General features: G+C 38.2%; 1 protein-coding gene across 13 annotated transcripts in view; it reads left to right on the top strand.

Annotated features, from left to right (window-relative positions):
* The window catches only part of SYNE1 (spectrin repeat containing nuclear envelope protein 1), a 499,900-nt gene that overhangs the window by 305,755 nt on the left and 180,385 nt on the right, over nt 1-13,760 (top strand). For all 13 annotated transcript variants that reach the window (XR_005214357.1, XM_037819664.1, XM_037819684.1 and 10 more), the window contains 10 exons: nt 300-565; nt 2,145-4,305; nt 6,335-6,672; nt 6,886-7,030; nt 7,960-8,178; nt 8,865-9,127; nt 10,470-10,635; nt 10,956-11,111; nt 12,769-12,921; nt 13,551-13,733. Coding sequence is in view for 12 of the 13 variants with exons in the window: in XM_037819664.1 (XP_037675592.1) it covers nt 300-565; nt 2,145-4,305; nt 6,335-6,672; nt 6,886-7,030; nt 7,960-8,178; nt 8,865-9,127; nt 10,470-10,635; nt 10,956-11,111; nt 12,769-12,921; nt 13,551-13,733 (4,050 nt within the window). In the remaining variant the exon portion in view is untranslated. The remainder of the gene's footprint in view (nt 1-299; nt 566-2,144; nt 4,306-6,334; nt 6,673-6,885; nt 7,031-7,959; nt 8,179-8,864; nt 9,128-10,469; nt 10,636-10,955; nt 11,112-12,768; nt 12,922-13,550; nt 13,734-13,760) is intronic.

The following is a 13,760-nucleotide window of genomic DNA, read 5'->3' as shown; positions in this document are numbered from 1 at the left end:
CTCCTTAGTGACTATAATATTTCATATTTGTCAGTTTTTCTTTATACCCATCAAAGTAACACAATACAGGAAAATTCCACAGTCACTTTGATTCTTGTTCACTTGGAAATTTGTGTTTGTTAAGAGGTGTGGTGATTTTTAGATTTCTTCTTTGCCTCTCCTGACCCCTCATACATTCTTGAGTTTTTCCATATCAAAGTACTTGAAGTATTTGTAGGCTTTATGTTTATATCTCACTCTATATTTACTCGAGGGGTTCTTTATGCATTACTTAATATTTTGCTGCTGCTTCTCTTTAGGATTTTGTTAAGAAACTACAGTCCAAACAGGAGTCAGTGACTGCAATCATTGAAAAGGTGAACAAGTTAACAAAGAAGCAGGAGTCCCCCGAGCATAAGGAGATCAGTCATTTAAATGACCAGTGGCGAGACCTGTGCCTTCAGTCTAACACTCTGTGTTTAAAAAGAGAAGAGGATCTCCAGAGAACAAAAGATTACCATGACTGTATGAATGTCATTGAAGTTTTCTTAGAAAAATTTACTGCAGAATGGGACAGCTTGGCCAGGTAACAAGTTCCCCTGTTGGTCACTAAAATAAGTGCTAAGCCAGAAATGTCCTGATTCCTATAAAAATTAAAAATGTCTTATATGTGTTTTCAATAGGTATTGTCTATCATTGTAGATGTTGATAGAACACAATTAAGAACCTAATACTGTCACACAGATACAGAGTCATGATTTTCCTACCTCAATATTCATTTAACCAGTGGGTAAAAGAGAATGTTTGAAAATGGCATGGCTTTTCTCTGTGATCTCAAAGGATATTCCCAAAACTGTTATTCAGGAACCTCAAAGAATATACCAAGAATTTTCTGATTTTCTAGTATAGTCCCAATTATGGGGCTATCATCTATGAATTAATGAAATAAGTCCTTCTTGAGCCTGTATATTCCTGATTTTCTTGTCAACTCTGTAAAGTAGTGTATTCTATCTAATTCAGTCAAGTTAGATCTTGTACTTGTAGTAGTCAGGAAATTAGGGAACAATCCAAATTCAGTTAATTTGTGACTGGTGAATCTATAGTGATTGAACCCCTGATCATTTTTTGCTATGAAAAATAAGGATTTTTCCCCCGTTGGCTGGGTCATCACAAGTAATCTCACAATTTTGATCACTGTAATTGTCAAAATCTGTACTTCCTCTACCCAGTTTTATTTCCTTGTAGCAATTAAAACTGCAGCATTATTGCAGTTTTTTGTATAATATTGTTGGATTTGTTTACAATACTTAACCTTGATGCTCAACATCTCACTGGTCTTTTAGTTCTGATTGTATCAATAGGGATGATTCCAGTCAAAATCAGCAAAAAGCAAATTTCTGGCTGACAATTAGCCCCCTTTATCGGGTTAGCCCATGGGCACCTCACACTTACTATATCTAAAGCAGAATTCATCATCCTGATACCAAAATCTGTTCCTCATATTTCAGAAATTTGTAAATGAAAAAGACCATAAGCTTCCACCTCCTCTCATGTGTTTTTTAGTCAAAGGGATGAGAAGTCTTTGCATTTCAAAGATTTCTAAAGATCAACAAGAAATATATGCTGAATACACAACTGAGTAGCTATTAGAGCCATTGGTTATACCTTGCAGATTTTAATATCTAGTGCTATATTGTTATTGGTGCCTCTTAAAATTCTCACGTAAGTCACGAATCACTTATTAATTTCTTTAAGTGCCATTTTCATGAATGCAGATCAGTGCTTCTCAATTTTTTAATGCTTACACAAATCATCCAGGGATCTTGTCAATTGAAAATTCTGCTAAGTTGAGAAGGGCAGAGGAAACTAAAGCATATATCCATTGTGACTGGAGGGCAGCATCAGCCAGAAGAAAAAAAGAATAGAGAGGAGGTATCCAGGTACTTGATTTCATCCACTTTCTGATATAGGACTATCTGGGCTTAGATTCCATAATAATTACACAGCGCCTCAATAAACCAGGAATTGAGCTACTCACAAGTATCTTGCCTAAACAAAGAGCATCTACCTTAAAGAAAATGATGACATCTAATTTAACATGCTTTGAACCAAAAAAGATATTGACTCAACCTAATTTGCTTTTATGCTTTTCAATATATTTACAGATCCGACACAGAGAGCACTGCTGTCCACTTGGAGGCTTTGAAAAAGTTAGCACTGGCATTGCAGGAAAGGAAATATGCTGTTGAAGACCTGAAAGATCAGAAACAGAAAATAATAGAGCACCTGAATTTAGATGACAAAGAATTAGTTAAAGAACAGACACATCACTTTGAACAACGCTGGTTTCAGCTCGAGGACCTTGTTAAGAAGAAAATCCAAGCATCGGTCACCAACCTGGAGGAGCTGAGTGTTGTTCAGTCCAGATTTCAGGAGCTAATGGAGTGGGCAGAAGAGCAACAACCCAGCATTGCCGAGACCCTCAAGCAGAGCCCCCCTCCCGATATGGCTCAGAACCTTCTCATGGATCACCTTGTCATCTGCAGTGAACTGGAGACCAAGCAGATGCTCCTGAAATCACTCATAAAGGATGCTGACAGGGTGATGGCTGACCTTGGCCTAAATGAGCGGCAGCTAATCCAGAAGACACTCTCTGATGCCCAAAGACACGTGAATTGTCTGAGTGACTTGGTGGGCCAGAGACGAAAGTACTTAAACAAGGCCTTGTCCGAGAAAACCCAGTTTCTCATGGCGGTATTCCAGGCTACCAGCCAAATCCAGCAACATGAGCGAAAGATGATGTTCCGTGAACACATCTGCCTGTTACCAGATGATGTCAGCAAACAAATTAAAACCTGTAAGAGTGCACAAGCCAGCCTCAAGACCTACCAAAATGAAATCTCCGGACTTTGGGCCCAGGGTCGCGATTTAATGAAAGGAGTCACAGAACAGGAAAAGAGCGAAGTACTGGGCAAGCTTCAGGAATTGCAGAGTGTCTATGACGCTGTTTTACAGAAGTGTGCCCATCGGCTACAAGAGCTGGAGAAAAGTTTAGTTTCTAGGAAGCACTTTAAAGAAGATTTCGATAAGGCTTGTCACTGGCTAAAACAAGCGGATATCGTCACATTCCCTGAAATCAACCTGATGAATGAGAGTACAGAGCTTCATACACAACTGGCCAAATACCAACACATTCTTGAACAGTCTCCAGAATATGAAAATCTCCTACTTACGCTACAGAGAACTGGGCAGGCCATATTTCCATCGCTGAACGAGGTTGATTATTCCTACCTCGATGAAAAGCTAAGTTCTCTGCCCCAGCAATTTAATGTCATCATTACCTTGGCCAAAGACAAGTTCTATAAAGTTCAAGAAGCAATTCTTGCTCGAAAGGAATACTCTTCCTTTATCGAGTTGGCCGCCCAGTCTCTGAGTGAGCTTGAAGATCGATTCCTGAAGACGAGGCAAGTTCCCACCGAGCTGGAAGTGGAAGAGGCCCTCTCTCTTCAGGGTGATTCCAGAGCTCTTCTGGAAGAGGTGGCAAGCTTCGGGGATGCGGTCGATGAGCTGAACCAGAAGAAAGAGAGTTTTCGCAGCACAGGTCAACCTTGGCATCCAGACAGGGTGCTGCACCTGGTCACCCTATATCAGAGACTGAAGCGACAAACGGAGCAAAGGGTTAGCTTATTAGAAGATATCACCAGTGCTTACCAAGAGCATGAAAAGATGTGCCAACAGCTGCAGAAACAATTGGAAGCTGTGAAAAAAGAGCAGACCCAAGTGAATGAGGAAACACTTCCTGCTGAGGAAAAGCTCAAAATCTATCACTCCTTGGCAGGAAGTCTTCAGGACTCAGGAATCCTGCTAAAGCGAGTGACTGGGCATCTTGAAGAGCTTTCTCCACACCTTGATCCCTTGGCTTATGAGAAAGCCCAGCGTCAGACCCAGTGCTGGCAAGAGGAGCTGAAGGTGTTAACTTCTGCCATCGGAGAGACGGTGACCGAGTGTGAGAACCGAATGGTGCAGAGCATAGACTTCCAGACAGAGGTGAGCCGTGCCCTGCAGTGGCTGAGGAGCGTGAAAGGGGAGCTGAGTGGGCCCATGTGCTTGGACCTGAACCTGCAGGACATCCAGGAGGAGATCCGCAAGGTCCAAATCCATCAGGAGGAGGTGCAGTCCAGCTTGAGGATAATGAATGCACTGAGTAACAAGGAGAAGGAGAAGTTCACGAAGGCGAAGGAACTCATTTCTGCTGATTTGGAACATACCCTTGCAGAACTCTCAGAGATCGATGGGGAAGTTCAGGAAGCTTTACGTACCAGACAGGTGGGTGTGAGGGTGCTTCTCCTTTCTTCCTTACAGGCTGCTTTTTCATAAGCAGCTATGAGAAATTCATATGATTTTGGAGGGGGTGGGGGAGAATTGCTTGCTTAAATATTTCTTTTTTGATACTGTGTGGAACCATCTTCAACGGTGACTTAAAAGGATACTTTTTTATTGGCTATGCCCATAATATTGATTTCATGTGTTTCCAAGTCAACTTCACTTTATCTATAATCCAGTGATACCCCAGTTATCCCTCACCTTTAGGGAACATAACCTGTCCTTATAATAAATTATGTCTTCTTTAAACAATGTAAAATCTGGACTTTAGAAGATTAGCACCAGATGAAGAGTCGCCAAATGAATAACGGCAGATGGACGAGGCAGCCTTCACCCTGAGGCTGAGCCATGTTTTGAGGGGTGCGTGTGTATGTGTGTGTGTGTAGGAGGGGTGTCTCATGCTTGTTGCCCCATCTCTCCACCCTTCCTTGACAGTGAATATAGGGTACCGGTTCCCCTCCCCTTGCTTGCCTGCAGCACAGCAGAAGCAAGATTAGAATTTTCAAAATTATCTTTCTTGAGGATTAAAAAAAACAATGAAAGAGGGCATGTCCATAAGTTCCCAGTTTTGCTTCCTGATTGTGGCTTGCCCTGGAGCTTGCAAATTCTGTGTATTCAAAATTGAGAAGAGATTAGAGTCTCCTTTCCACATCTTTCCTCAGTCCCTCTAATTCTAGGGGATTTCAACCAACCATTTGGGTAAAAGATAACTTTCCGCAGGATATTGTAGTAACTAAAGCCTTGAAGTAAGGCTGACTTGGGCTTTAATCTCAGATATGTGATCTTGGGGAAGTCACTTACCTCCCCTAAGTCTCTGTTTTCTGAGGAAGAGGATAGTAATATCACCCTAATTAGGTTTATATAATTAGCATCGGGCCTCAATGACTATTAGCTGTCTCATAATTTTATTTTCCAAGTAATTTAAGGTAGGCAATTTAAATAGCAAAGCATTTTTTATTTTTAGAATGTTGTATTAAAAATTAATAAATTTTATTATGTAAAATTCTGATTTGCTGATTCAAGATCATTGTTAAAACAAACAAAAGCTATTTTCCTATAGCTGTATATATAAATAGACATAGAATATATATGACCCAGGGTGAAAAGTCAGAACAGCAGTTATCTGGACTTGTCACTCTAGAAAAACATCTGTCATACAAGCTTGTCTTTTGTTGACTTTTTGAACCAGTGTCCCTACTTCTTCTGCCCTCTTATAATTGGTGGTTGTCTTAGTTGCTTAGGTCCCAGTAACTGAAGGTTGTGGTTCCTGGACATTTCTCATTGCTCCAGAACTGATTTCTTGCTTTGTGCCCCTCATTCTTTCCTCATTAAGTGCTAATCTTGTCTGTATTTTCTCTACCACCTCTCTGCATCTTTGCTTGCACATTTGTGGGTGGGGCCACCATTATTTCTAGACCTGAATGAACTTCCTTACATGGGAACCAGGCTTCCAGCCTTAAATTTTCCTCTCCATTTTAGCCTCTATTCAAGGCTCTTGGGCTACTATTTCATTTCCAGAAATTGCTATTTTGTCTGGTGAGTGCCAGTTTGGAAGTTTGGTATTGCTATACTTCTAAACAACTGAAGTTTTATGGCATGTTGGTAAATATTCAGTCTGCCACATATTACTAAGTATTGTTTTTTTTCTTTTCTTTCTTTCTTTTTTTTTTTTTTAGAATGAGAAAGATACAGAGTAGTCAATGTACCACCATGGATTGCTACTCCTTTTCTGTCTTTGTTTACTATGTATTTATTTTAACTGCAAGAATAAATTATGACAAGAGTAGTAGAAAGAAAAAATAAAAATAAAGACTGATAATGAATTTTACACACAAAAATCCCACCAACTTTTCAATTCATTTGTATACATTTACATAACTACAGACTGGAAGAGAAATGGAAAATTTAAACTATTTACTGGCAAACACATTGCAATTGAGAGCAGATTTCATTTTCAATTGCTATTTTTCAGGCCACCTTGACTGAAATATACAGTCAGTGTCAAAGATATTATCAAGTGTTTCAAGCAGCCAACGACTGGCTCGAGGATGCCCAGGAAATGTTACAACTGGCAAGCAGTGGTGTAGATGTGGAGAGCTCGGAGGAAAATCTAAAGAGCCACATGGAATTCTTCAGTACAGAGGATCAATTCCGTGGTAATCTGGAGGAACTTCAAGGCCTGGGATCCAGCCTGGACCCACTCATCAAGCCAGCTGGGAAAGAGGATCTCACACAGAAAATGGCTTCCTTGGGAGAGAGGAGTCAAAGAGTAATCCAGGATGCACATGCCCAATTAGATCTCTTGCAAAGGTATTTAGAGTTAGTGTTTTATGCTTTGTATTTCAGGGAAGTGAATTTTCACCACAGAAAATAGGAATATACCAATGATATACATTAGCATGTAAATTCACTCTTCTCTCTTCAGTATCATTAGATATAATTGACATCAGAACTCTACATAGAAATGTGTGATTCCATGTTGCTTATTCTCATTGGACTTCATTTCTTTTGGACTTTTTCAAGATGTGCAGCTCAATGGCAGGATTACCAGGCAGCGAGGGGAGAGGTTATTGAATTGATGAATGAAGCAGAAAAGAAATTGTCTGAGTTTTCTTTACTGAAGACTTCTTCCAGCCATGAAGCAGAAGGAAAATTGTCAGAACACAAGGTTAGTTTCTTGTTGTTGTTTTGTTTTTTTAATGTCCTTTAATCTTAATTTTAATGAGTTTTTGCAATATGATGGTTTTAGAAAGAGGTCATTAAATCTTCATTTCTATCTTGATTCCTTAAGTTTGAAAAGGATGTCTTTAACCACATATCAGTACTGTTAGTTAAATGTTGTTACTGTAGGATTCCCACTGGAAATGCATAGCTAAAAGAGATATTCAGAGCAATTTGCTTCTGACAAGATGTGGCACTTAAGGAATTTCCTTAAATACATTTTCTTGATAACTTAGATGAATTCAAGTAAGACATAAAATTAATAACGGAGGTCCCCTCATCTTTTACAGCATTATAGGAAAAATGCAACAAACATAACGAATTTGGTTTGTTTGCATTTAGGCTGCTTTTTAAAAATGGAAAAATGTAATCTCAGGTATCAATTAAACTTCTCTTATTAGTAAATAAATAGTATTCACAAAAAATGTAACCCAGTTAAATTCAATTTTTAAACTCAATTTTTAAACCCAATTACAAAATAAATGTAAAAAGTAAATGAATAAATAATAGGGGGGAGGGGATATAAGATGTTTTGGGTGTTCTTTTTTACTTTTATTTTTATTCTTATTTTTATTTTTTGGTATAATGAAAATGTTCAAAAATTGATTGTAGTGATGAATGCATAGCTGTATGATGATCCTGTGAACAATAATTGATTGTACACTGTGGATGATTGTATGGTATATGAATATATCTCAGTAAAATTACTTTAGAAATAAATATAAAAATAAGAGTTGCTAGAGGGGAATAAACAAATGGAGGAGCATTTCCTTTGGGAGAGAACTTTGAAGGTAATTTGGGCTTTACCAAAATCCATATTACTTAAAAAAATCTCCCCCCCCCCCACCGCTTCCTTCTTTTGTCTCCCATCCCCAGGCTTTAGTGTCAGTAATTAGCTCTTTCCGTGAGAAGGTTGCATCCCTAGAGGAAAAAGCTTCACAACTGCAGAAAGATGGAAATGATGCAAGCAAAGCAGCCATCAGCAGGTCAATGACGACTGTCTGGCAGCGCTGGACGCGGCTCCATGCCGTGGCCCAGGACCAGGAGAAGATTTTAGAAGATGCAGTGGACGAGTGGAAGAACTTTAACGATAAGGTAATTTCCATTATTGATGGGTCAAAATGACCTTTTCCTCACTTTTGAAAAGCATTATTTTGTTCCATTTTGAAGTTTGCCTCATGAAAGTAAAAAGGCTTTTTTTCTTTATTTCAATAACAAGGGAACCAAATTATGAAACAAAACGCAATATGCACTGTGCAGTTTAGTTCCAAGTCAAGGTCAAATTCTTTCAGTGAGGAAACAAGCAATTAAATTTTGAAAGGAAAACAAGCCCATTTTGCCTCACGTTAGGCTCTTGGTGAAATGTACAAAATACTTTTTCTTCCCTGTGAAAATGGGCAGGAATTTAACTCATTTCCAAAATTCTGTATTAAGCTACTTCTTCCCTAAAGGAAGACTCAGAGCCACTATATTGAATGTTAACTTATACTGAAAAGAATTTGTTCAGTTTTTTAAAAACTTTTCCTATATTATACATTGTTTTTGATTGCCCTGATATTATTCTGAGATTAAAGCTTAAAACCCACAATTAAAATCCGGAATTGTACAGGTGGCCCTTTGCATTAAGGAGATAGCTCAGGTTCTAGCTTCCTGAAACGTGTAAGTCACACCATCACCTTCAGAGTCCTTTGAGACATTACTGTCAAATGTGGCATGTATTGGAATTGTCCCATTTTTTGTTTATTTATTTTGAGCTTCATAGTATGTACATTTATCATCAGGTTAAGAAAAGCACTGAAGTGATTGACCAGCTGCAAGATAAGTTGCCTGGAAGTTCAGCAGAGAAAGCCTCAAAAGCAGAACTCCTAACTCTCCTGGACTATCATGACTCTTTCACTCTGGAGCTGGAACAGCAGCAGGCAGCCTTGGGCATGCTGCAGCAGCAAGCACTAAGCATGCTCCAGGATGGGGTCCCCCCAGCAGCTCCTGGAGAAGAGCCAGCTGCCCTAAAGGAAATCATGGCAATGCAAGACCGATGCCTAAAGTAAGTCTACACCTGCTCTCAATCTCCTATATGAAGGCCGTGACCCAAAGGGACAAGTGTGGTCCCAGGATATGGGGATGTTCCATCGTGCCACCTTAAAAATGTGGGGCTCCATTCCTATCAACCCTGCTTTTCATTTGTCCTAAGCTTTCAATCACTCATTCAAAAAAATTACGTATCTGGTAGTAATTAGGAATGCAATGGTGAGCCATACTAGAAGTCCCTACTCTCTACCTACAAGGAGCAGAGACAGACAATTAGAGAAGCATTTCAGTAAAGTTTGAGAAGGATGCTATGGGAATACAAAACAGAGGCAGCTAGTCTGGAAGAGGAGTCAGAGAAGGCATTCCTTTCAAAAGGATGTATAAGCTGAAGAGTGAGCAGGTTTAGCTAGGCAGTGAGGGGTGAAGAATTGTCCAAACAGGAGGACAAAGCTTGGAAGTAAGAACATCACTTTCAAGGAGCTGCTGGGTGGTGGAGGATGGGGGAGAATGCAATCCATGGAAATTGAAGCTAGAAAGATCAACAGTTGAAAACTATTTAGAATTTAGTGTTGATAAAGCTTGATAACTCATTTGGCTATATGGGGTGACAGGGAGATAGGAACAATATGATGCCAAGGTCTAGGTAAATAAAAGCCTTTTACTGACAGGAAACTTAGGATAAAGAGAAAGGTAATCGTAATGATATATAATCAGCCTGCTTCACTCCTGGGCCACAGAAGAAATGCCAGATAATTTAATTCCTGTGTTAAATAATATTACCTCATATAGATCCTATATTCACCTCTTTCAGTATAGAGGATGTCAGGGTAATCTGTCCATTTATTTAATCCTTTATACCAAACTCACATGAACTCAAATAATGACTTGAAATTTTGATGTTGCAACATTTTTAATGGTGAAATTTCTGAAGCTTGATTCTTTCTTTAAAAAACCGGTTTCTAATCCCCACAAATATTCCAATTATGTGATTCTTTTAAATACCAGTTATTCTGCACCATTTGACAAGATTTCCAAAGAAGAAGTAGATAATCAAGCAATCTCCAGGTTACTTTAGGTTGGAAAATTAATTGTAATTTAGTGGCCTGGGAGAGAGTCAACCTCAATTTTCCAGTCATAGATCGTTCACTTCCATATGATGCATATATATTCTTTTGCCTATGCTTGAATGAAACTCCAATGTTACTGAAAATTATTGGCAGATTGAGAAAGTGCCTTTGCTTACAAAAAATATATACTGGGTTGACTTTTTTGTATCCATTTTTGATATGATGTCATGCCTGAAGGGGATTCCTTTAGGTCCACACTCATTTCTGCTTTGTCCTTTGATGTTTCTGAAGCATGCAGGAGAAAGTGAAGAACAGTGGAAAGTTGGTAAAGAAGGAGCTGAAGGAGCGTGGAGTGGTGGAGGCTCAGATCAACTCTGTGAAATCTTGGGTTCAGGAAATGAGGGAATATTTGGGGAATCCAACAATAGAAATAGACGCTCAACTTGAAGAACTTCAGGTACAAAGCTCGCTTCTTTCCCTATTCTCATCGTAAAAAAAAAAAACACTCTAATTTTTAGTAGACACACTCGTTAATATTCAATGAAAATATTCAATCATATTTTCACAAATGTGTTAAATAAAAAGCATTTCATATTGTTTCATAGGATCTTCCTTAGTTAATGTACACATGCTTCTTATTCAGAATAAAAAAATTTTTTTTCCTAACTTCACACTTAACTGTATATTGATGAGCAACACACAACCTTTTCTTTGTATCCATAAAAATCAGTATCTTTATCGGACTCCCCGAGGTTCTTATTTTGAACTTTTCTGCAGATTCTCTTAAAAGAATGCACACATCACCGACAGAACGTTGAGAAAATGGCTGAAGAGCAGAAGAATAAGTACCTGGGTCTGTATACTATATTACCTGCAGAAGTCTCCCTTCAGCTAGCCGAAGTGGCATTGGACCTAGGAACTATCTATGATCAGGTAAATCTTTGCTCAGAAACAGTGCCTTGCCAATCCTTCTTGGATCAGTATTCTGGTGTGAGAATCCTTGATTTTCACCACATCTTCATGGAAACTGGGTAATAAAACATTTGTACAAAACAAGAGTATTACAACTAGGCTTTGATTCTTAGAAAAGACATCAGATGATCATAGACATGCATGGTAACGTGGCATACAATTAAAGATAATTTATCTGCTCCCCCTCACTTTTTTCCAAAAAAAAAAAAAAAGAAAAAAAATGATTTCAAGCAATAAACAAAATAGGATACATTGCATGTATTTGTATTCCACAAGTATTTTTTGAGTACCCACAGTGTGCCAGACCCTCTTCTAGGTGGTATATCAGTTCAGCAAGATCTAAATTAAGTAAGGGAAGATATTTGAGGAAAGGAAAAATCAAAGTAAGAAAAATAAGGTCAAGAATGGAGTTATTATCCAGAATGCGTGTTGGTGGGTCCCATAAAGTTCTAGAGGGAAAGCCATCAGTTTACCTCTGGCTTTCTAACTGCCAGTGAAAAGACTGAATATAATCCATTTCATAGATTTTTTTAATCAGTTTTTAAAAATAAATAAATAATTGTTCATAGTAGTAAGACCAGAGAGAAATAGCTATCTTCGATTTCATTATGAGAACAAACTTTTGTGTAGTGAAAATGTCTTCGGTAACATCTGTATGGAAACGTAATGGTTTTCCAGCACCTTCTTGGCAGCACTATGCTAAAGCACAGTTTAGTTAAAATCGTTCTGTATAGAACAAAGAGAAGATATACTAATTCTAAACTGCTGCAATAAATGAAAAGTAGTATTGTATTGTATGAGCTACAAAATTCACACAAGTGGGCTGTATATTTTAGACTCTGTTACGTGTGAGGCAAAGTATTTTAAAAACCGAACTAAGCTCCAATTCTACTGCATGATGATTTTGACCTAAAACTAATGTACTATTTTCTATTTTAAATGTTCAATTGACCTATTTGGCTTTTCTTCTTAGACATTGAAAGGCCTATTGGGAAGGATGACTTGGTGAGCTCAGAACTTTAAAAGAAAAAAAAATTCAAATTAAGTTTTCTTTTAATCTAGATAAGTTTCCCTATAGTAGAGTTATTCATAAGTATTCCATTTACTTTGGCATTCAACTCAAATTCATGAAGTCCAAAAAATGAATGTGCTCTTGATGGTGTTAGTTTTGTTCCTACTAAAGGAATTTTTTTAATTCAATTTTATTGAGATATATTCACATACCATACAGTCATCCAAAGTGTACAATCAGTTGTTCACCGTACCATCATATAGTTGTGCATTCATCACCCCAATCTATTTTTTGAACATTTTCTAAAGGAAACACATTGGATGTCATCATTGGATGTGTTTAACATTTTGTTGCCATACTGTAAGAATGCATCGGGAAGTTAGAAAAAGTGTTAACCCTTCATCATCATCATCAGCTACTTATAAAAAGATGCTCAGAAACAAACCTATTGTTTCCATTTTGAGAAGAAAAAGGCTTAAAGAGCTCAAGTTCACAGAGTTAGTAAATGGAGGAGATGGGATTCAAGCCCAGGCTATGAGTATTCTGTGAACACTTGATGAATGAAAGAATCACTGTACAAGCATGCTGTTCTCATTGGTTATTTAGATCCAGGACAAAGTAAAAGAAATTGAGCAGAACAAGGCCACGAGCCAGGAGTTCAGCCGGCAAATTCAGAAGGTAGCCAGAGATCTCACAGCTATTCTCACGAAGCTGAAAGCAAAGACCGATAATTTGGATCAAGCTAAAACTGACCAAAAGGTAAGGAAGGAGAAGTGGAAACAAAACAGGTGATACTGCAGTAATTAAACATGTTTTTGGAGTCTGCTTTTTTTTTTGAAGATTAAAAAAAAAAAGGAAAAAACAAAAAACTTTCCTCATTATCAAGCTTCACTGAAACCAGACAGTAAGAGAGCAGGAAGTAAACAAACCTTATAAATGGAATGGCTTAAATCCACTTACACAATATAATTTCTTGTATTAATGAATATGTATGCATGTTGTTTAAGCAGGAAGCGTGTCAAAGGACTCAGTAATGATTTAGGAATACGAGCATGAGAATTCCAAAGTCAGTTTTGTTCTCAGTAGTTAAATCTGTGTCCTTGCTCTGCTTTTGACTTAAGTGACTCTAATTCTATTTTGGGTGGGACAGAATGGAAATGTTAGCCTCCCACTCAGCCTCACAGGAAAATAAACACTAGGATTACATCACATCCTGCTCTGCCTCTCCAAGTGAAATAACAGAGATGACCTGGTCATAGGAGAATCAGTCTCTATAATATTTCATTTTTATAAAAATCATTTAAAATTTAATCATAATCCTTTTGATCTTGGAAAACCTGGTGAAATTGACTTTTTATAGTAGACTGTTCTTTCATTTTGATGTCTAGGTATTGGGAGAAGAATTAGATGGCTGTAATACAAAGTTAATGGAACTAGACACAGCAGTGCAAAAATTCTCTGAACAGAATGGCCAATTAGGTAAGCCGCTGGCCAAGAAGATAGGAAAACTGACTGAGCTCCACCAGCAGACCATGAGGCAGGCTGAGAGTCGGCTCTCCAAACTCAGCCAGGTATGCTTTCCAGCCCAGCATCCGAAT

This window comes from Choloepus didactylus, chromosome 2, assembly GCF_015220235.1.
Source record: "Choloepus didactylus isolate mChoDid1 chromosome 2, mChoDid1.pri, whole genome shotgun sequence".
Classification (NCBI taxonomy): domain Eukaryota; kingdom Metazoa; phylum Chordata; class Mammalia; order Pilosa; family Megalonychidae; genus Choloepus; species Choloepus didactylus.
The sequence above is the reverse complement of the archived record's forward strand: the minus strand, read 5'-3'. Positions and strand labels throughout refer to the sequence as shown.